This window comes from Mus pahari, chromosome 8, assembly GCF_900095145.1.
Source record: "Mus pahari chromosome 8, PAHARI_EIJ_v1.1, whole genome shotgun sequence".
Classification (NCBI taxonomy): domain Eukaryota; kingdom Metazoa; phylum Chordata; class Mammalia; order Rodentia; family Muridae; genus Mus; species Mus pahari.
In genome coordinates, this window is record NC_034597.1 from 59,654,424 (window position 1) to 59,677,932 (window position 23,509).

Here is a 23,509-nt window from a genome sequence, read left to right on the forward strand (position 1 = left end):
CTCATTTCCCCTTTCCCCATCTCCCTCTCCTTCCCCCTCCCTCCCTCCCTCCTTTCCCTGACTCCCTCTCTCATATATATATGGTAACTAGGCTTATATTAACACATAAGTTTTGAATTGATTTGTTATGATCAGTATAAAATATAAATTAATTCTACACTGAGGAAGCAGACTCTCTAGCTATTTCAAGTCCACAGAGGCAGCTTCCTCCTGTCTGATGCCCACTGTAACTATGACCCTGTGCTGGGAGCACATTCTTGATTTTATACACCAAAATACAAGGCTATTTTTTATTCATTATATTTATTTTAGCTCTTCTTATTAAGTGGTCTTCCAGCCAAATAGTCTTAAGTGTGGGGTTTTGATATAATACTCAATCTTACTTTGATTCTATAAGTTTCCCCAATCAGTTCTTCTAAACATAGTCTCAATTCCTCTTCTCATGATTGACATTTGTCCTTCTTTTGTGTAGACTCAATAAAACAGAATTCTGATAAATGCTCACCTTATCTATATTTAAGAAAAAAGGCTTTTTGGACCCAAAGCAAAGACATATTCAACAACAACATGTTTGAATATGTTAAAAAAAACTAACATATAATCTGTGTAGCTTTTTACGTTTACCTATGCCCTCATATATCACTTTCATTTTGCCAAAAGGACATTATACATACGAGATTAGCTGAGCAATATCATGATGCTTTCGTTTGAGCAGATCATTTCCCCTCCACTTAGAGAAGTTTTCCAGGGTGGTGTTGGCATCTGGTGTTATCTTTATTTTATCCTCATCGGTCCAGATTTCCACTCCAACTAAGGCCACGTGGGCATCAAGCTTATTGTAAAGCTGTCCAAAGAGAGCACATTGCACAGCAATGAAGTAGAGTAGTGAGCTCAGTTTTTAATATTCCCAATGCATTTTGTTTCTCAAAAACCATCGTGTATCGCATTTCCTTTATCACCTTGAGCATTATTGAACTTCTCCAGAGAAAATGCTCCTGAATGTTACATTTAAGTAACGTCTTGAGAGTTATTTTCAAAATGGAATGAGAAAAAATGTGTGTAAGAGACTTTCTACAGCATCCAGAGATGATAGGCCTATTTTGTTTCTTGTTTACTTTAACTCCCTGAAATGATTTTCTACTAGAATTTGGTTATCAGTATTTTCTTAAGTGGATTTTGGGAAACAAAATTCTTCCAAATAAAACTTGACGTGTTATCTTTTGATCCTAAGAGCATGTGGTATGAATATCTAATGAAATAGCACTATTCAGAGTCATTCCTTAAAGTCCCTGGAACTCATAGCTCCACAAGACTTGTTTTCCTTTCTAGATTCATGCTCATCCACAACAACACTCAGGAACACCCCTTCACAAAGTGTTTAAAGTTACACTTCCTAAATTATATCATACCATGTTGATGTAATTGGCCATCTCAAGAACTCTCTTTCGTATCTCAGCAAGATTTTTATTGTATTTCTTAAACTAAAAGACAATGAAAAGACATAAATAAGAGCTGATAGAAATTAATATAACTGGAAGATTTAAAAAGGCAGTTAAATTTATTTTATGGTGATTATAGTTGTCAGTTATTAATAATTTACAATTAAAAGCAAATTGAGTCATTTTTCAATGTAAATTAAGGAGCTTGGGGAATAATACTATGTTTTCTCCCTAATAGCAGGTCAGCATACAGATCTTAGAAATTTAGCCGTGCCTGGTGGCACATTTGTAATCTCAGTATTGAAGGGCCAAGGCAAGAGAGGACTATGATTAAGGACAGTATTGGGGATGTAGCAAGACTGTCTTAAGCAAGACTTCAATAAAATAAAGCAGGGGATTATTATAAGTATGTCTTCATTGAATTTCCATGGTTTCCTAAATATTTAGAAATAGTACAAAGCATGGTTTACCATGTTTTAAATCTATGCAGAGTAATTGAGCCCAACACAACAAGACCAGAGATTTGAGTTCTGCAATAATTATTTTCTCAATCTTTTTGTGATCCAAACATTTTCCTTGTTGTCATTAAACACACAGAGAACCTGTTTAGAAACTCACAATTAGAAAATGTGTTCCTAGAAAAGAAATTAAATGATGTCTATCACCAAGGGTTGCCTTTCTCCAAAGAGCCCATTCACTGGACTTTTTTTTAAATATTTGACTGCTACCCCCAGAGTATAAATTACATTACAAATGAACAAACTTACCAATGACAACATGACAAAGGAGTTTAAGTAAAAACTAAATTTCAATCTCTAAAGATAGTAAGAAAAGAGAATTTTAGGGCCAAAAATAGGATTTATGTATATTTGTCCATTATTTCTGAGAAGTATCTGTAAGTTTCATTATAAATATCAATTTCATAGAAAGAATAATATCTCCATGTGGTTTATATTCTTGATCTTTTTAAATGGGTCTAGGCATATCTATTTCATACAATAAGTTACAAACAAGATAATTTTGTGAGATACACTTATCTGATGTAATTACCTCACCGTTATCCAGGACCACATAATATTCTATGTATTTCTTAGGTTCTTGAACCATCCCATCATTCAACTTCTGAAATAGAAGGAAGACCATGACTAAGGCAATATCTTTTGCTGTTGATCTTTTATTTAGCATGTGTGGTCTTAGAAGAGTTTGAATTGTATCTGAGAATCCAGGCAGACAATATTACAATGTTAACTCTACCACAACATCCTGGCATGTATACAGACAAGGCTCAAAATGTTAGAAAATGAAGAGAAATAATTGTCTTTTATGATTCCATCATCAGAAACAAATTATATAAGATAGACTCTTATATATTATCTAATGAGATGTAAATACCTCCCATTTTCCATAGGAAAAATATTTACTACCAATTTCTATGCATTTACAGTACTCTAGAGATTGGAATAGATAAATCGACTTGGTCCATCAGTACAGCAGTACACAAGAGACAAACAAATAGATGTAAGTATCAAGTGTAATTAGTATTGTGGGTGGGTTCAATGAGTGACTGAAGATGTGAGATTAGATAGTAATTTCAAAATAGACAATTAGAAAAGGCATTTTTTTTTCAGGATAGCATTTGAAATGTAAATAAAGAAAATAAAAAAAAAGGCATTTTTAAAGGCTTGGCCTATACAGCATAGTCATAAAAATGGGAAGTGAACCAAGAAGTGAAAACAATTGGAATGTAATCCAGAAAACAAACAAACAAACAAACAAATAAAACCTAAAACACCAAGCTTTGCAGTTAGTTGGCAGTGAGATCTTTAAAAAAATAGGGAAAGATCTTTTCTTGTTGTTGTTGTTGTTGTTGTTGTCAGAATAAATGGAATGAAGTTTTGTAGGTGAGGGGGCAACCAATGTAAGGGATGCTGGGCAGAATCAAACAGACTTTGTAACTCAGGCAGTGGCCTGGATCTTACATCACATGTGGTGGTTGGAAAGACATCCAAGGGTTTTAACATGATGCATTTTATAATGAAACATCACTCAACGTAGTACAAGAAGAGTAGACTCTGCTAAGGTGGGAACAGACATAGAAAGGACCGATACAAGTTGTCATGGTGATCCTGTGACACTGCCTGAGAGCTCAGTGAAGAACTGAAATATGTGAAGAGATGGACACCATGTGGGGAAAGATGAGAAACCAGCAATAATTCCAATGCATGGACCACAAGTAGTAACCAACAGTGGCCATTTTTAACTAGGGTGGGAAAAAAGCATATTGTGTTTGGTGCATAAACAAGTAGTTCTATTTTACCATATTACTATTATGATATCAAATATTTCAAAGTATGTTTGTAACAATAGCCAGTACCTAGCTCTCACCCCCCCCTTTTTATTTTTACAACCAAGGACTCATATATCCCAAGCTGGCTTTGCATTCATTACCTTGCATTGCCGCTATCTTCTAAGTGGAATTACAGGCAAATACCATTCTTGCACCTGGTTTACAAAGTGGTTGGCATGGTTTCATATACCCTAGCAAAAATTACTACTACTAACTGAGCTACATCCCAGCCCTACAGAGTCCCTTTGAAGGAAAAAAATGTGGATTAAATGAGACTACCTGGGATGAATTCCAAGGCAAAAAGCAGAAAACAGTTTAACCAGGGCTTCTAGTATCAAGTGACTGACCAGAAGAGGGTGACCAGAAAGGTGCTTCAGAAAGCCAACACAGCAGCAAGTCGGGAAAGCATGGCCACTTCTACATTGCTCCCAAAGACTCGAGATGGAAGACTAGAGGCTGGTGCCAACCAGAACCAGAGTGATATGGAGAGAAACCTGTAGCCAGAGCAAGTTCGTCTGGGTTCCTAGATAAGGCTGGTGAAATTTAATTCCATGGTAAAGAGAAACAACCTTGGGTTTTCCTGTTTGTTTGTTTGTTTGTTTGTTGTTGGGTTTTTGTTTTGTTTTGTTTTGTTTTTTAACTTAGTTAAATGGTTTTACTTAGAACCAGTCTGCCTGGTGCTTACAGATACTGAGAACACTTGGAAGAGATAATTAAGCAATGAAAGCAAAATGACAGAAACATTTTAGTGCACACCTCACAGCTGAATACAGCTGGGTTTGTTTTTTTTCTTCTGTGGTCATAACAGGATTCCACATAAGAAAGACTATTCTATGCTCCAACAGGTAGGTCCTGTGTTTATGCTGCCTGCCGCTGCATTCTCAGTTCACTGAACATCTCTGAGGACAAATTTCTCATATTTCCACCTCAAAAGAGAAGTTCCTACACATGTGTATTGTTGTGAGATTTACAGGGCACTGTTGTCTACTCCTAGCTGTCAGATATTATATTTCAGGCTTCTTTTTAGCCCTTGCACATTGTTGATGATAAAAGCTTATGCACAGATTCTTATTGAGTAAATAATTAATGTGCAGTAATATTTTACCATGAGTGTAACTACAAACTGTTAGTTTCAGTACTGACTATAAAATGCCACACAAACTTACTGTTAAGATTAGAAGCCAGGGCTGGAAAAATCGCTGAGCTGATAGAACCCTGCCTGTGACAATGTGAGCTCTGAGGTTCAAATGTGCAAACCCATTGTTAAAGATGGATGAGAGTGTAGTGGCCTATCTCCAATCCAATTACAGAAAGGGCGGGGACCGAGGATTCTGCAAACAAGATGGTTAGTCAGACTATCCAAGATGGCAAGATCTGGACTCATGGAGAACCAATATTGCAATCATGCCTCAATATATAAGATGAGAATCATTTAAGAAATGCACTTGACAGCAACCTAGAGTCTCCACAGACACACTGACAGGGTCATGTATATACATATGCATGCACATACAGGACATACAGGACACACACACACACACACACGAAAAGGACAAAGGTAAAAGATTAGAACCTAGGTTAGGACACAAAGCAAACCCTACGCACAATCAACCTGGTGGCAGGGAGGACCACTTCTTGATGCAGCCCTTGGAGCCATAGCGCATCATCCACACCACAGTTGCTCTTCTCCTGGTCTTCATTGGAGTCGTCCTTGAAGAGTGCATGTGCCTGTTCATCCAAGTTCTCCGAGCTCAAAGGTTCGATAAAATACTTTTCATTGCCATGACTGATGTAACCCCTGAGGAACATAAGCATGCAGGTGTCTTAACACAATGGTCTCGCTTTGGAGTTGTACAGCCAGAGTGCTCAAAGTCCTCATGATCAGAAAATAACCCAGATCATCTGCTGCTAACACGAGAAATGTTTCCTCACTCAGCCCCTACACTATAGGGACCTACATTATAGGGACCTCGAAAGTGAAGGACACTTTGGAGTCTTAGAAGAGATTAAAATTCTAGGCCTAGTTCAAATTAGCTGTGAATTCAAAGTAATGTTATTTAACTAAGTAGCCTCATTTTTTAATCTGTAAGATAGAAGACCCTAATGAGTAATAGGAGAGTGGGATGCAGTGGAAAGAGAGCAGGGGAAGCGTGTGGTCAGCACAGATTTCCAACTTCTTCACAAACCCTGGGACTAAAGTCCAAGATGACTTATTGTCTGCTCCAATCTATTTTCTGTAAATGGCTGATTGCTCATTAGATGGTTTTTTAAGACTTACAATCTTTGGTACAAATGATGAGTAATTTCAGTCATATTTTCATTCCTTAATTAATCTAACATTCCAATGATTTAAAATTAGTCTGTATTATATTTAATAAGACTCATTCTAAATTAAGCACTGTACTAAAAACAGAGGCTAAAGAGATCTGCACTCTCTTCTTCCATAAACTCCTTCATTCAAAGTGAAGAAAATGGATGTGTAGAAATCATCTTTAAAATGTATATGTAATTATTTAGCAAATACACATGTATCCAACTATATCTAATCAGTATAAAGTAGAAATGCACGAGAATACAGTTCTTCCTAGAACTGGAAGACAGCAAGCAAGGATGTTTGTTTCAAATGATTTAGTTGAAGTACAAGGCAGTTGAAGTAAGATGTCTCAATAGAAGCAGATGTAGTGTCAAGCAGGAAATAGAAAATGCAGTCACTGGGGCTTCATAAGGAAATGGAGGCTGGAGGGAGGGAGTCTTCACAGACTTCATAATGCCCAACTGAGTAAGTTATTACTTGATTATTCCAGCCATGAGGTCAAAGATACAGGAAAAATAATGAACTTATGAGACAATTGATTTGCTTGGTTCAGAACACATAGAGATTTAGATTCTTTCAGGTATCCACCTAGAAGTACAGAAAAGGAAACTAAGCAGTTCTTGGCATTGATAAAGTACCAGAGGGTAAACAGACACATATAGGGAGTCAATACAGGCAGGAGGATACAATCTTTGTAAGAATAAAAACAAAAGAGAAATCAAAGTGAGGAGAGAAAGAAGAGAAGCTGCACTCCCCCAAAAGAGTCTGACTATACATGTGAGTCAGGAATAAAAACACAACTGAAGGCAGGTCAGCTCCATAAATTTCATGTTTGAAAAGAAATGCCGTATGGATGCAAAATTTCAAAATTTTGTAGCCGTTCGCTATCACAGTTCACTATATCATGTAACTAATTATTCCTGAGGGCGTTCAGGCTTATCAAGCATGAACTGTGCATCCGTGGGATGTGAACATAGCCCCCACGTCTCACCCACCGTAGCCCTTGACACGTGCTGATGCTGGCTGCGGAAACGTTCTCATTTACGATGTGTCCTTGGTAATAACAGCTATCCTGAGGGAAACAAAAGGCACTTTGTAAAGGGAATTCTTGAGAACGCTTGGATTCCACAGCCAATTAGAATGTAAAACTAATTGGAACAACAATTTTCTGTTGCTCAGTAGTTTAAGTTAGAGACTATTTTAGAAAATTAAATATAAGCATTTTGTCTCAAATTTTAAAAATAGTTAATAACCCCAAATACTTATATTATACAGTTCATATACTGCATATTACCCTAAATATAGTATAGTATATAACATTATACACTGCAAATAATGTATTTTATATTTTACTATAGTATATTCATATTGCTGACACAGTATAAAATAGCTGAGCACTATTTAGAAAAAATGTACTTAGTTATCTGTTTAAAATTTAATTCTCTGAACATCTGACTTATATTTTTTCCTCTTCAAAAATTATATATTTTTTCCAATTAGGACTGATCGTCTTCGCCCCCTCTTCTAAACTTATGGGTTATTCAGGTTGTTTGTCCTAAGAGTGAAACTTGATTTAGGTGAACTTGCACGGCACACAATGATTCTATTTGGAGCAAAATACCAGAGTTATTTCTCCATGTGGCCCTTCTATCTTGGAAGAGATGTGGCATTGGCCTATGTAACCCCAGAAGGTTTGAGGGGTTGCAACAAAGAAGGGGTCCCTGAGGAGGATGCTGAGCCACACAGTTGTGGGCTCCATGGGAGTGAGGGGGAGTTTGGGGGACAGATCAAGAGTGGAGTTACTTAGGGCAATATGGAGGTCTGCATTTGATGTTGGGGAAGTAGTCTTGAGTGTTATAGACCACATAATCAAGAGGTGTGATAATAAAGAGCTACATGTAGCAGACACTCTTAGCTCTTCATGTTACAGAGTCTGTCTGCAGAAATCAACTCTAAAAAGGAGTGGGTAGGGAAGAAGGGACCTGGGTAGAAAGGAAACAGGAAGGAAGAGGGGAACCTGATCTGGTATTGGGTGAGGGAAAAGCTGAAGCCCTGAGGGCCAACAGAAAGAGAAGAGTAGAAACAGGCAACCTAGGGAGATAGGAGGTGGGGGACCCCCCCCCAGAATGTACCAGAGTCCTGGGAGGTGGAGAGACTCTCGGGACTCAAAGTTGGGGGGACCTTAGAAGAAATGCTCTACAGTGGGGAGCAGGAACTTGCAGAGCTCACCTCCAGCAGAAAGACAAGGTCATCAAGTGAGGGATGGGGTTGCTATCCCAGTCAAAACTCTGACCCATAATTGTTCCTGTCTGAAAGAACTGCAGGGACAAAAAATGGAAAAGGGCCTGAGGAAAAGAAGGTCCAGTGATTGGCCCAAAGTGGGATTCAGCTCAAGGGGAGGCCCCAAAGCCTGACACTATGACTGAGGCTATGGAGTGCTCACAAAAAGGGGCCATCATGACTGTCCTCTGAAAGACCCAATCAGCAGCTGAAAGAGTCAGATGCAGACATTTGCACCCAACCAATAAACAGAAGCAGCTGACCCCTGTGGTTGAATTAGGGGAAAGCTGAAAGAAGCTGAGGAGGAGGGCAACCCTGTAGGAGGACCAACACTCTCAATTAACCTGGACCCCTGAGATCCCTCAGACACTGGAACACCAACTAGGCAGCATACGCCAGCTGATATAAGGCCCCAACACATATACAGCAGAGGTTGGTCGGGTCTGGGTTTGTTCAGTCAAAGATGCACCTACCACTCCAGAGACTAAAGGCCCCAGGGAGTGGGGAGGTCTGATGGGGTGAGGGTTGGGGTGGGGGTGGGGACATCCTCATGGTGACAGGCTGGGAGGGGGCAGAGGTATGGGATATGGAACAGTCAGAGGGTGGACCAGGAGGGGATAAAATCTGGAGTGTAAAAAATAAAAGATTTTATATATATATATATATATATATATATATATATATATATATATATATATTCCTTCTGCCTGCTTCTCATGAAAGCTGGAAATGGTTACTGGGGCCATCCTTCATCAATCTTAGTAAAATGTAATAATGTGAAAAAATTCATTAAATCATTACTGCTTTTTTGGGAAAACAATACAAAACAAACAAACACCACCAAGGCTGTAAAAGCAGTTTTAGTTGTATTTGCCTGGCAAGAACACTGGCACACTCCATTACCAAGGGGCCTAGCAGATGTTATACCATGATTTGCGGGCTCGTGGTGACCTTGCTTCCACTGGAATTATAGTATGTTTCCGAGTAGTCAGGTGCAAGGAGCTTGCTGGAGAAAGAAAAAGGGGGAGCGCGGTTACACACATGAACTGCAAAGTCCAGAAAGCAAAGAAGGCTTCCCAGGCAAGTTTCCACTCCTCAGCTTCTCCTGTGCTCCAGACAAATCTACACAGGAAAAGGCTGAACAGAGAGATGGTGTGTGTGTGTGTGTGTGTGTGTGTGTGTGTGTGTGTGTGTGTGAGAGAGAGAGAGAGAGAGGGGGGGGGGCTGTGAAACAAGTCTCTGTTCACATGAGACCTGGTTGTTATTTCCAGGAGAAACTTGAGAAGAAGCAGAACAGAGGTCAAAGGTGACAGAAGTAAGAACTGCAACCAGTTTGGTGAGAAGGCACAGCATTACCCCTGCCCCAGCCCTTTCCAGGGAACAGTCCTGTGAGGTCCTCTGTCAAGACGCAACAAACAAAATCTAAAGCAAATGACATAGGACCCACCCAGTCATTTGGTAAAGTAATAAAATCTGTCTACTGGTACTTCATCGTCTGTTATTTATAAAGTGTCAAAAGCCTAGTAAACTATTATTTTGCCTAATGTGTTTCTACCATTGTAAGAGAAAAAAAATTCACCGACTCCTTGGGTCCGATAGATGTGGAGTGAAGACTGTGGGTCAGTTTGGGGAGCACTAATGCAGATGGCAGCCTCGCCAGCCACTTTCCACACTTGTAGCTGAGGAGGACAATAGCAGATGGACACACACTCACTTGTTCTTCTTCAGATACAGCACAGCAACCTTTCCATTTACTGTCATTTTGTACCTTAGTTCAGTTTCAAATGTTTCCTGTAAAAAATACACAAAATTACGCTGATAATCCAAAGATGGCTATGTCTACCGATTCAATCCTTAGCAAATAATGCTTGCTTTTCTCTAGCAGTGGACTGTGAGACCAACTGTCTGTCTAGACCATAGGCAACAGATTAATCTGTCAACTAAATAGACAATTTAGCTCTGTGTTAGTATGTATGCATATGAATGTGTGTGCATGTGTGTGTGCATATACTGATGTGCATATGTATGTACATGTATGTATGTGTATGTATGTGTGCTTATGTGTGCATGTATGTGTGTGTCTGAACATATATGACTGCATGTCCATGTGTGTATATGAGCATGTGTTTTTCTGTGTATATGTGCATGTGTGTCTGTATGTGTGTGAATGTGTATGTTTGTGCTGGTAATTGATACCAGGGTCTTTCAAATGCTTGCTAAGCATTTTACCACTGAGCCACAGTCTAGGCTCTGTATCTGATATCTTTATGTATAGTCTTGATGCATTTAGCAAGGTTTTATTTGGATCACTGATTATAAATATAAATATTTATATTTCCAAACATAGATTAGGAGATGTCATGTGGGAGTAGATGGGAGTAGAGCTATTTCAAAGACATATAAAGTCTCCTTACCTGGGGCCAGCATAGTGGGTGGCTTAGCAGGTGAAGGCACTTGCCTGGCAACTTGAGCTCCATCCCTAGGATTCATGTGGTTGAAATGAGAACCAACCCCTGCCTATCCACATTCACCCTTTACATTAGATCACCATGCCCCAGACTAGTGTAGGTCTTCTGTAACTGTTTAGAGGTAACCTAGGCAAGAAATGTGTCTCCAGTAAAACCGAGCTCATCACATCAAGCACACGCCTCTGCAAAATCACTCAAAAAATCAGCATTGTGAAGCTGGAGCAATGGCTCATTCATTAAGAGCACGTGCTGCTCTTTCAGAGGACCCTAGTTGGACCCCTAACACCCAAGAAAAGGTAGCTTACAAGCACCTGTAACTCAATCTCCAAGAGGTCTGGTGGCTTCCTCTTGCCTTTACAGTTATCTACTTGTACATGCACATACACACTCACACACACACACACACACACACACACACACACACACACACACGGCACAAATAGTTTTTACAGCTATCTACCTGCACATGCATATGCAAACTCAGGGACACATGGCACATATAATTAGCTTTACTCTAGTGACCAATTAAAAATTTAAGTTAGTGTTGGCTGACAATGTTCTGTGTCATTACAATATAAGACTTGTACAGATTTTAATGCTGTCTACATAGAAAAAGCTATAAATTTCAGATAAAAATGCCAATTTGCATGCATTTGCATTGTTTATTTTCTGGTTCTAATTTAAGACAATTAAATTGTATGTAATAGTATGTATGGATAGATGGTAGATAGGCAAATAATAGATCAGGTAAGTTATATATATATATATATATATATATATATATATATATAATTATTTGGAAGCAATTTGTTATAAAATATCAAAGTCTGAACTCACTAACCAACCTAGTTGTGAATGTGTTACAATCTTTTGAGGCTTAGTTTCTCCAAGCAAAGTGGATAGCATGACAGTGTAAGGATAACCTATGACCTCACATGTATATACATGTAAACAAGCATACACATAAAATGCATTTACAAGAACTAAGACAATCATAGGCACACTAACCTTTGGCTCTGGCTCTTGGGTCTCTCTTTTACGCAATGGATGAAGTCTTACGGGATAAACCACTTCATATTTCTTGGCTTTAGGGAGTTCTTTGATTGCACTTACTGGGGGAGAAAGAAGGACAAGAAGACGTAGCTGTTCAGGAATGGTGGCCTTGCTCACTCCCATGGTTGATGTCCCACAGAGACCTCCAGTGAGTTATGTCAGTGGTTCCAGACACAGGGAGAAGTAGACAACAACCAGAACCCCACCTACCCACCCCCAAATTTAATCTCTGACTTTTAATATTTTTCAAGAAGATATTTGCAAGTGCCTTTCTGATGACAGTATTTCTTGTCAACTCTCTCATTTCTCTTTACTCTTTGGATCTAGGCAGTGACTGCCCAGCAGGAGAATGAAGCAAGGTAAAGGCTAAGCAGAAGCTAGGCAGAATCCAGTTCTCCTGGAAGCTGACCGATCACTCCCGTAATGAGGCACAAACACTCCACACCACACTGATATGAGATTGGAAACAGCCACCCACCATTCCTGATTGAAGACATGTTCCATGGAATTTTCAATAGTAATATTTGAAACATAGTCCCAGTAAGAAAAAGCTCCAATGTTAAGCTCGGAGAGAGGGCTGACGTGAGCAACACTGACAAACCTTCATCTTGGGCAGAAAAATTATGAAAATTAGAATAGAGGGTCTGTGAGGAGTCACTGACCAGGGAAGAGCTATGTGGTAGCTAGAGTCACACAAGGAAGAAAGTGTAAATTCATCTCAACCCATTCATTGAGGAGACTCATGTCCAAGCATTTCCTAGAAATTAGGCTAAAGAGAAATATGGGGCTTTCAACCATTTTTTATTAGATTTTTAAGTTTTCTTTTTGTTGTCCACAGGAATGCAGATCCCTGTGGGAAGCTCTGGAGGGAACCTGAATGGTCCCACTCTCTCTGCCACAGGGTTCAAGGTCCACTTGGGATGAAGACACAGCAAAACCTAGAGAACTGAGGCAGGATGCTGGCAGCGGGTTTAGGAAAGATGCTTTTTCTTCTCTGTGTTGTGATTTGCAGCTACTCTGAATATAATCCTAGCTCATTGAAATACTATACTATTTTGATTCATCTAATAGCAGACATAACTGAGGGGGCTCAACAAGCATAACTGCCATGGGTCACTTGGAATTATAGCACTTGACAGCCTAGTGTAGTGACATCCCAGAACATAAAATACTTATTTGTTTTTATTTTATTTTTCTGAGAACTGAAACAAATTTTTTTCTAATTTCTAATGATGTCCACTTTCTGGTCAGTTTGAAATGGTTTTAATTTATTTGATCACGCAAGAACAATTTAACTTGGTAGGTTGGACAATGCTATGAAGCTCTAAGGATGCAGTCAGGGTCAAATAGCAATTGAGGTAGTAAAGGAACTCTGTAGCTTAGGGTTCACTCTTAGGAAATGTTTCAGAAATAAAGCTAGAGCTGAAGAGATGGCTCAGCAGTTAAGAGCATTGGGTGCTCTTACAGAAGACCCAGGCTCTCCTCTAAGCACCCACATGGCAGCTCACAACTGTAGTAACTACAGCTCAGGGAATCTGATGCCCTCTTCTGTCTTCCTTGGCCACCAGGCATGAAAGTTGAGTATAGACATACATACTGGCAAAATATTCACATACATAAAATTATATATATATTTAATATATATATTACAGATTCTATAATATCTTAATTTAAGATTTGAAATTTTAACTGCTTAAAAAGTGAGGGCCAATTAGGCTGTGTCTATCATATGTCACGTAGTCTATAGCATACAAATAAACACAAACCACTTTTGTGTCTTCAAAAAGGTCATAGTCACTCAGATACATTTTCATCAGATATGACAAATAAGTCACTGTCATACTTCTTTAGCAATTGTACAAGAGCTTTCCTTTTCTTTACTTTTATCCTTTTTCTTCTTGTATTTTGTTTATTTGTTCCTTGTTTCACCAGGGCCTCAGTAGGCTAGCCTCAAATTCAAGATCCTTCTGGTTCCCATCCCATGCATGACGAAGCCCAACATACAAAGTTCTTGAGTTGCTTGCTCTTTTGAAGACCTGAAGTGATCCTGTGCTCTTTATGTTTATGGAATTTAATATAAATCTTTATTAAATATTGTCTTAGTCAGGGTTTCTATTCCTGAGCAACATCATGACCAAGAAGCAAGTTGGGGAGGAAAGGGTTTATTCGGCTTACATTTCCATACTGCTGTTCATCACCAAAGGATGCAGGACTGGAACTCAAGCAGGTCAGAAAGCAGGAGCTGATGCAGAGGCCATGGAGGGATGGTCTTTACTGGCTTGCTTCCCCTGGCTTGCTCAGCTTGCTCTCTTATAGAATCCAAGACTACCAGTCCAGAGATGGTCCCACCCACAAAGGGCCTCTCCCGCTTGATCACTAATTTAGAAAATGCCCCACAGCTGGATCTCATGGGGGCCTTTCCCCAACTAAAGCTCCTTTCTCTGTGATAACTCCAGCTGTGTCAAGTTGACACAAAGCTAGCCAGTACAAATATATATATATATATATATATATATATATATATATATATATATATATATGCCATCAATTGTAATGTTGGTGAAGCAAAGTAATAGTATTATTTACAAAAAAAAATGTTTGAAGTTCTAAAATGTGGAATGATCATTCTCTTCCTGTTAAAATTTCATGATTACTTCATAGCAGTAAGATGTCACAGCTCTTGCCAGAAATGAACTAGTGACATGGGCACAATTCCCTGCTGCTTCCTTTCGTTCACTGACACAGAGCAAACACACCCTAAGGAGCCCGCATGCTGCCTGGTGTACTATGGTGACTAATCAGCACAATTAGACCCATAGATATTGAGTCATGAAGCCACCTCTCACTGATGCCGCCTCAACAAATCTCTTCCTTAGTTGCCATTGTAAGGAGGAGTGGGGCTGCGGAGATGCCTCAGTCATTAGAAGTACTTCATGTTCTTCCAGAGACCCACGGTTTACTTCCTAGAGCACATCTTAGGTGGTTCAGAGCGGCCTGAATCTGCATCTCTGGGGCAATTGACACTCTTTTCTGGTCTTTCCAGGCAACTACAGTCTATGTGCGTGTGCACAGACACACACACACACACACACACACACACACACAATTAAAAGTAGCAATATTTTTAATACCATATTGGAGGAATGGAGAAAGGGCTCGGTGTTTAAGTTACTCTTCCAAAGGACCCAGGTTTGATTCCCAGCACCCATCTGGAGACTGTCTCTTTAAGATCTGACATCTTCTATTGGCCTTGGCTAGCAGATATAAAACACCCATTCATGTAAACTTTTTTTAAAATTTTATTAAAATGCCAAAAATAAAACAACCCCAAACCCTCATCTGTGGGGTTCATCCACAACATGTGTGACCCTAACAGTAAACCAGCTGACTTGTTCTTTGAGTCATAAGTGCTGACAACCCACACCTGGGCCTTCCTATAAGTACAGAATGCTCACAGCCCCTCTCCTTTTTGACAAGAAAAGTGAATAGGGAACTAGGTCGTCCTTTCCAACAGCAAGCAGTTTTCTGTGTTATACCCACAATTTTAGTTCATCTGAAGTTGAATAGTGCATGAAATCAACAACTGGGTTTTAAATAGTGAGTCAAAACATAGAAGCTACAAAATTTATTCCCAGCTCACTCTTTGGTAGGGCAACACTTCCAAATAGAAACCAAAACAAACAATATTTCTTCTTAAAGTCTTTAGCTAATTCGCTTAGCTAAATGAAATAAGTTTCCAGCTCATGCCGAACTCTTACAACACAGTCAGTTCTATAAAGAAACAGATAGAATTTCTCTTAGAAAGCTCTGGTTCTCCTGAAAGCTGTAAGGCCCTTGAATTAAGATATTTGAGATGTAGGGATTTCCACACCAAGGAAAAGATGGGGCAGACAGATACTGTTTGCCTCACATGTACTCACATTTGATGGAGATGCAGCAACCTCCTCCCAGGTGAATAAAATCAAGTTAATTATTTGGAAGCCAGTAGCATAAACAGAGCTAACTGGCATCCAGGGATTACACAAATCCAAGATGTAACACAATATGTTTCATTAATTTATTTTAATGCTTGTTTCCTCTCTCCCACAGAACTCATGTGTTGGGTAAGTTTCTACTGGCAAAACTGGATCAAGAGAAAAAGTTATTTTGGTTTGAGTTAGAGGTGTGTGAGTGTGGGATTGTGGGTTAGATTCTTTTAATCACTCATTAGTTTTTTTTTTTTTTTTAAAGCAATGCTCATTAATGAGATTGATGTAGCTGACCTCACTATAGAATGCTGTTCTAACTGGGTTCATTTTGGGTCATTTGTATCTAATAGCAGCAACTTCATTTCCAGTTAAATTTCCTTCAAATCTGTTAAATTGTTTCAGGGTTGTCTTTGCAAAGGAATCATTCAGCCTTTAATGCAAGTTTATGCATTGGCATTAACTCTCTGTTCCCTCAGATACTTGTACTTCTAAATGTTATTCAGTAAAAATGAGAATGGGGAGGACTAGAACTCATATTCTAATGGTTATATAGCTTAAATTGTGCCTACTGGCTTACTTTTTCCAGTCACTAGAAAGAACTGCTACTTTTTTTTTTTTAAGCCAAAGTGCCCTCTTGGACATACACTTGAAACAGGATGGAGACTTGCCTTTGTCTCTTCCTCCGAACACTTGCTATGTCCTTTTAAATACTTGTTTTTTCTTTCCCTATGATGAAATCCCATGCCACTTTTCTCAGGGGATGGTGAGACTCATTACAAGCACCAGGCCCTGTTTTACATATCCATCATTTATTTAGAAATAATCGTTGAAGCAGGTCAAAGTTATTGGCAGAGGGCACGTGCAAAGGGTTCTGATGATGGGAGGGAGAAGTACGGAGGAAGAGATAAGAAAACAAAACTTTGTTACTTGCATTCTGGCAGTGAAACCAGTCCCCTCGGAATCTAGCAAGGGTATTTCAGAGGCAGGGGGATGCCTTGGAAAGCACAACATGGATGATAAAGAGAGGCAGTGTGACATCCAACTCAAGATAAGTGCCCCCTTTCGGGAGAGCAATCAGAATGCCTATTATCACATCCTCAGAGTGATGTCACACTTTTAGGCATGACTCTAAGGCTTTACATCTCTTGCTGCCATGTTCCTGATGCAGAGTTGTGGGGAGCAGAAACAGTTTGGTGCCTGATTTCTTTGGAAAGACAGTGGCATCCATAGGTCCCACCCTTACCCATGGGACTCTTGTACTGGAGCTGCCTGATAAGTTACTTCCTCTCCTTGAACAGAACGAGACCCCAAGTCGTTCTTCAGCTTCTAACAAGAGTTGGAGCCCCCAAGAGTCTTGGGGATCATGGTTTTAGAATATGAAAAGAAAGACTTCCTATTTAAAAAAAAATTGGTGCCAGAGATAACACCTTGGTGATTATGAGCAGTGCCGGCTCTTCCAGAGGTCCTGAGTTCAATTCCCAGCAAGCACATAGTGGCTCACAACCATCTGTAATGGGATCTGATGCCCTCTTCTGGTGTGTTTGAAGACAGCTACAGTGTAGTCTTACACATAAAGTAAATAAATAGTTCTTTAAAAAAAAATTCCTACTAAAGGAAATAATTTCTACTCTTTGATTTGTATAAATCTAGGAATTTAGAGTCAAGGGGTAATGCCTTTAAGGATATATTAGTATCCTAACTATTTAAGGATATTAAGAACAATTTTTACAAGTCTGGAAAACCATGCAGAAGCCTTTTTTGGGGGGGGGTGTCTAGGGGATTAGACAGGAGGACAATTCTTCTGTGCTTGATGGCTTCACAATTGTTCACAATTATTCCTGGGCCCCAGCAAACATTCTATGGTCTAAGAACACATTTGCCAGCTAGTGTGGAGATTGACGCTCCAAACACAGAACAAGCCAGAGAAATGTGTCCACAGATCCCAGGCATGTGAATCCGAGCTGAAAATGTCTAAAATGGAGAGAGCTGCAGGCTAGGGCACGCTGTTAGGGGGTAGTAGTCACGGCATCTAAATTGTTAGGTGTCTGCCCTAACCAGTGCACTGGAGCTGGGTTATCAGCCACATGGGATGGAAACTCCTCTTCACCAATAACATCACAGTGCTTTGTGGATACGGACCCCTACCATTGAATGATATCTATCCTCTCTGGGCACAAAATTGTGCAGTCCTAAATAATGTAAGCTGCTGAACCTGCCCCAATTATAAGAGTGGGTACTTTCCTCAAGTATTGACAGTCACAACCATTCACATCTGCTGTTTTATTGACTTAAAAATTGATGCAACTAGTGCTGATAGATTTCGCTTTTGAGCTCAAAGATCATATTCATGGTTTAAATATACGAGAGCTTCCCCTTCTCTTTTTAAAGATGTCAGAGCCGACATGCAAATGTTTCAAGAAAACCTTTAATTTTCTCCTTCACATCCATCACAGGTCCCAGACTACAGATTAAAACCAGTCCAAATAGTTAGAAAAGCTAGTTAAAGGGGGAAAATAAAACACCAGATAGCCAACATATTATATACCATAAGAGCAAGAGCAGACAGCATGCAGTCCTGCAACATGGTGACCAGAACCCAAAGGGGGTTAACACCTACCTGGAGCTGGAGAAAGAAGGAAAGAGACTACCAGAAGACTCCATTGCTGCATTCTGCAGTCCCAGGAGCAGTGACTGTCTCCACTCACACCTGTGAGGTTGCTTCTGCCCCAGCCTCCTCTTAAGGGAGACAGAATGAAACTCCCTGCTTCATTGTGTACGCTTCAGCAAGTGTTTACTGAAGGTGTTGCACAACTTGGGAGCTGTGGTTCTGCCGCAATGGCATGGCAGGCGGAAGTCCTGGCTGCCTCTTGGCTGGCTCTAAAATTTCCTCTATTACGAGCTATTGTTTCCTTCCCTTTCTTCCCTGTGTTACCCATTCAAATTTAAAATAGCAAGTTTTCAGTGCAATTTTATAGCTCAATAGGTCACAAGGAGGTAACTGCCTCGACATATTTGATATATGCCAGGCAGTATATCATATATATATATATATATATATATATATATATGGAATATAATTCTTCGAATATGTATGTGCTATATACACACATGCATTATTATGTGTACATGTGATATATATATATATATATATATATATATTGTTTAAACATATGAATTTGTCATTTTTAGCTAAATCAATAAAAGTTGTGGGTAATACTATTCTTCTGCATATATACATTTGATTTATAGAATGGTTTCTAATTAAATCTAATATATGTGAAATTATTATTTTCAATCACCTTGCACTGTATTCTCACACAATGATGTTCACAAGAAGCTTAGGTTATCCTGAATTAAGATTTTTCTAAAGACAGAATTTCACAAACTCCAGGCTAGCCTCCAACATGCTGTGCAGCTCACAATGAACTTGAACTCTTGATTCACCTGCCTCTAACCCCTGAGTTCTGGGATTTGTAGGGTTTACCTTCCCACTCAATTTTTATGCATCCCTGCAGATCAAATGCAGAGTTTGACGCATGACTGGCAAGCATTTTGCCAACTGAGCTACATGCCTTCCCCTGAAATAATAATTTTCAGTAACACAAGTATGAGGCTCTGCAGATTGCCAAGGTGTTTGTATCCTAACTGAAGACTGGGATAAGATGAAAGGAGATGACAGGGATGGAGGAGGGGCGGCTCTGAGTCTGTTGTTGCCATTATGAGGATAAAGTGGATATGTGCAGAAATCATGCTCTGTAACCAAAAGATAGAATTCAGTTGCTTATTAAAATTTAGGTGCCCTCCTAAACTAGTATTCTTGTTATATTAGTCCTACCGACACATTTGTGTTTCAAATACCATTTTATCTCCACTTTGTATGTGAAAAAAATGGAGTTTAAAAAACATTAAGTCTCCAGAAGATTAAGACTCGTCGTCTCCATTGTGTAGATTAAGAGGTTTAGGCTGGGTGCTCACATTACTCATGCAGAAAAGAGAAGGGGTGGAATTTGAACTCCATGCTTTAAAGTCTTATTGAATGGGCTGTCTTGAACTATTATTTTATACATAAATAAGTATTACTTTATTTCAACATCCCTGGTTGGGATCAATACCCATTATCTGTTGTGAGCTGGGCAATGTTGTCTTTACTAAACATTTCAAGATTTTCAATCTACCTATAACACCTGCACTTGAGAGCCTAAGGCAGGAGGATTGCTACAAGTGTGAATGAAACCAATTTGGGACCCATAATGAGTTCTTGGCCAGCCTGAGCTAAAGAATGCTGTTGCAGAGGAGGAGGAGGAAGAGGAGGAGGAGGAAGAAGAAGAAGAAAACAAGGAAGAGAAAGAGGAAGAAAGAGGAGGAGAAAGAGAAACAAAAATTTTAAACATTTTTTATGAAATTTTCTTCCATAAGACTACTCCAGGAACCATAACTCTTCCATAAGCATGTGACTTGTGAACCCAGTTAACAACTGTTTTGAACAAGAATATGTGGTCATCTGTAAGCATGGGTTATTGGGCACCATTGCTCTCTTTGCTCAGCACACAGGCCTCTGATATAAGATCACAACCATGTTCTGAATGGTGCCATCATCCACAGAAGTAACATTCCCCAGTAATTCTCCGACATAGGACAAACTATCTTTACTCAGAACAGTGATTAAGTGTTACACAGTCGCCGTGGAAGATGCTGTCAGAGCAGAGTTCCAGAACAAGCTGAATAAACTTAGAATTTAATAAAAACCCAATGATGAATAGAAGCAAGGGAAAAGAAGATCGACAGAAATTGTCAAAGTGGATCTTGGGGATGGCTAAGAATTGCCAGCCCCCTACATGATGCTGCTGATGCATGGTCTTCCATGGCCTCTCCAGAAGCCGGAAGGTTACAGAAATAGATGCCCCAGCAAGAGGGGAAGGAGCACGGGGCTCTTGAATGGGAATACTCATACAGGGGTGCGATTCCTCCAGTTTCTCCTTGCTGCACCTCTTTCCATGTCTCACTGAATGACTTTGTCTTAGATCTCACACAGATACCAGTCAGTTCTAACGTTACACAATAAGCAGCAACTAGCAGTTGATTCAAACCTGCTTTATGGGGAACAATAGTAGTATACATTGGACATTTGTTTGTAAAGTGAAGTGTCTACATTGTTCCCTATAAACTCCAGCTTCTCTGAGCTAAAGATCATCTGAAGAAAGATCCCTGCAAGATAATCACTTTTCAAGAATCACATTACAAACAGCGGGGATGAAACTGGACCTGAATGTGGCAGAACCTTCCCCTAATGAATAAAGATTTCAAGGAGCCAATCAGTGGGTGAGAAGGTGGGACTTCCGGGTCAGAGAGAGGAAGGCGGGGAAGTGGGAGAAAAGAACAGGGACTTTTGGACAGGAGGATGATGGAGGACACAATGTAGGTAGCGGAGGCCCCCAGTTCAGGTGGCAGATCCCAAAGGAGGATTTGTAACTTAGAATAGCTTACAAATTAGGATGCTAGTTGCTGCACCCAGTGATTGTGTTACCTGTTGATTCTAAAGTAAGTTTGTGTGTTTTCCTTCACGTGGTGGCTCAACTGGGTTCCAGAGAGAAAGGTACAGAGAAGCAAAGCATGGGTTTGCAAGAAGTGCACCCCAACTAGCCATGAGAATTTGGCAGCACGGGGCTGGCATGCCGATAACCTGCCATGGGAGCTTAGAGAGCCAAGTGGAGAGATTTCAGTGCTCTGGGTCAGAGAGTCTGCCAGTCTGAGAACAGGCTGGCCTGTCTGCCAGTGCCTTGCCAGGGGTAGCATGGAATTTTTATTTAATATTTCCCGCTACACCTGAACGCAAAGCTCATCAATGTTTTAAACCTCGGATGCAACTTTACAGCTCTTGCATACTGTGATTTGTGGAAGGGATGCTGGGAAAACCACCTCCTTCAATACGTGTCTAATACAATTTTGAGTACATTTTTTGTAATTTCACCAATTACTTTTAACTTTATTTATATTTTATTTATTTGTTTGTTTGTTCATTTATTTATATGTGTGTATATATGCAAGGTGTGTACAGTGCCAACAGAGACCAGAATGAGCATTAGATGCCCCTGAAGTTGAATTAAAGAGGGTTGTGAGTTTCCAGTTGTAGGTGTTGGGGAACTAAACTCATGTCCTCTTGCAAGGTCAATGAGCAGCACTTACATGGTAAGCTAGCTCTCCAGTCCCATGCCATAGTGCTTAGGAAAGCTTAACAGCATTGCAAATCTCAGCGACACATGAAGAAACCAAGGCCCGCTGGCACTCACCAGTAGGTCTGTCCAGCTCTCAACACCCTCACTGAGGAGTCACCTTTCACTAGGAGGTCTCTGTAAAACTGCCCTTCAGGGATGCTGGCTGGGATGTTGCTAGGGAGAGCACCCTGCTAACACCCAATCAGCAAGGAGAAACCGAGGCTGTCGATTCATTCTGCCACATGCCTAGCCTAAGAAGCTGCATTTCAGGCGTGGGGCAGATATGTACAGTAGAAACAATGTCCCTTTACCCACCTCCCACTTTCCATTTTTTTGGTGCCCATCTCAAGGAAGAAGCTGCTGGAGAAAGAGCCAGAGAAATGGGCAAAGGGATAAGAAAGGTCTGCATTGTTGACTTTTATAGTTGCAGTGATAAAAATCCCCAACAGAAACAACTTAAGAGTGGAGCATTTACTGTGGTTCGTAGTTTAGCGTCCAGTTCATCCTAGTGGGAAAAGGGTAATAACTGCAGTTGCCGTGGTAATGAGAGATGGTGGTGTTGTTTGTTCACATATGGTAGAGTGAGCCCAGGCTGGAAGTGAGACAGGACTAGACCCCTGTAATGTCTACTTTGCAGCCCTAAGTCCTAAAGTTCCTCTAAACTTCCAAGGCAAAGGCACAAACTTGTGACCTTGTAATTAAACACATGAGCCTGTAGGGAGCCTCATATTCAAAACAAGAGTTAGATGTATTGTATTTGTGATAGTGCCAAAAATATGGAGTGGGAAGACTGACCCAGTTTGGGTTGACTTCTCCAGATGTATAGATTAGCTTTGGTTAAATAAATATATTGCTGTGCTGTGATCTCTGGATGCTTACCTTATTAAAGAGCTTAAAGATACTTTTCAAAATTTATTACTTAAGAGTTCAGATGAATGAAAGACCTTGGCTTGTCCTCTGACCAACTGCTTCATGTCCTGAACCAGAAGAGCTGATCCCCTATCTTTCCACTAAGGTGGATGACAGGTGAAGAATTGCACAGTGCAGGAAAACACATTACCGTCTATGTGTCCCATGTATTCTGTTAGTGAGGAGGAGATTAAGGAGATAGTTGAACAAATGATATCCTAGAGATGGGCAGATGAGAATGACACAGTACATGTCCCATATTCTCACCTTCTAGGAAAGAGGTCGCCATATGCCATGCTGAGTTACCTGGCCCACTTGAAAATGTTGAGCAACCAGGGCTGTGGGAAGACTTTTGGCATCAGAGAGGGAGGTAAAGCCCAGTTCCTGTGATGGACTCACCTGAGTGGTTCTGTAGATGACACTGAACTGAATCCCATCACTCCTGAATGCGCAGGAACTGAGAAGGAGGGCTCTTTGACCAGAGAGCCACATCTGTGGGAACAGAGTGGGGAGGGAATG

At 40.1% G+C, this 23,509-nt stretch overlaps 1 protein-coding gene across 2 annotated transcripts in view; it reads right to left on the minus strand.

Moving 5' to 3' along the window:
* Adam28 (ADAM metallopeptidase domain 28) overlaps positions 1 to 18,690 on the minus strand; it is a 55,131-nt gene extending 36,441 nt beyond the window's left edge. The window contains exons 1-9 of one of the 2 annotated variants that reach the window (XM_021203657.1): positions 18,487 to 18,557; positions 11,857 to 11,960; positions 10,095 to 10,171; positions 9,308 to 9,386; positions 7,096 to 7,172; positions 5,392 to 5,584; positions 2,490 to 2,561; positions 1,410 to 1,481; positions 675 to 844 (exon numbers count right to left, since the gene is read on the minus strand). In XM_021203657.1, the coding sequence (XP_021059316.1) occupies positions 675 to 844; positions 1,410 to 1,481; positions 2,490 to 2,561; positions 5,392 to 5,584; positions 7,096 to 7,172; positions 9,308 to 9,386; positions 10,095 to 10,171; positions 11,857 to 11,960; positions 18,487 to 18,538 (896 nt within the window). In that variant the 5' untranslated portion in view covers positions 18,539 to 18,557. Of the gene's footprint in view, positions 1 to 674; positions 845 to 1,409; positions 1,482 to 2,489; positions 2,562 to 5,391; positions 5,585 to 7,095; positions 7,173 to 9,307; positions 9,387 to 10,094; positions 10,172 to 11,856; positions 11,961 to 18,486 lie in introns of both variants that reach the window. The other variant, XM_021203656.1, reaches the window with a different exon arrangement.
* Between the last annotated feature and the right edge of the window lie 4,819 nt (positions 18,691 to 23,509).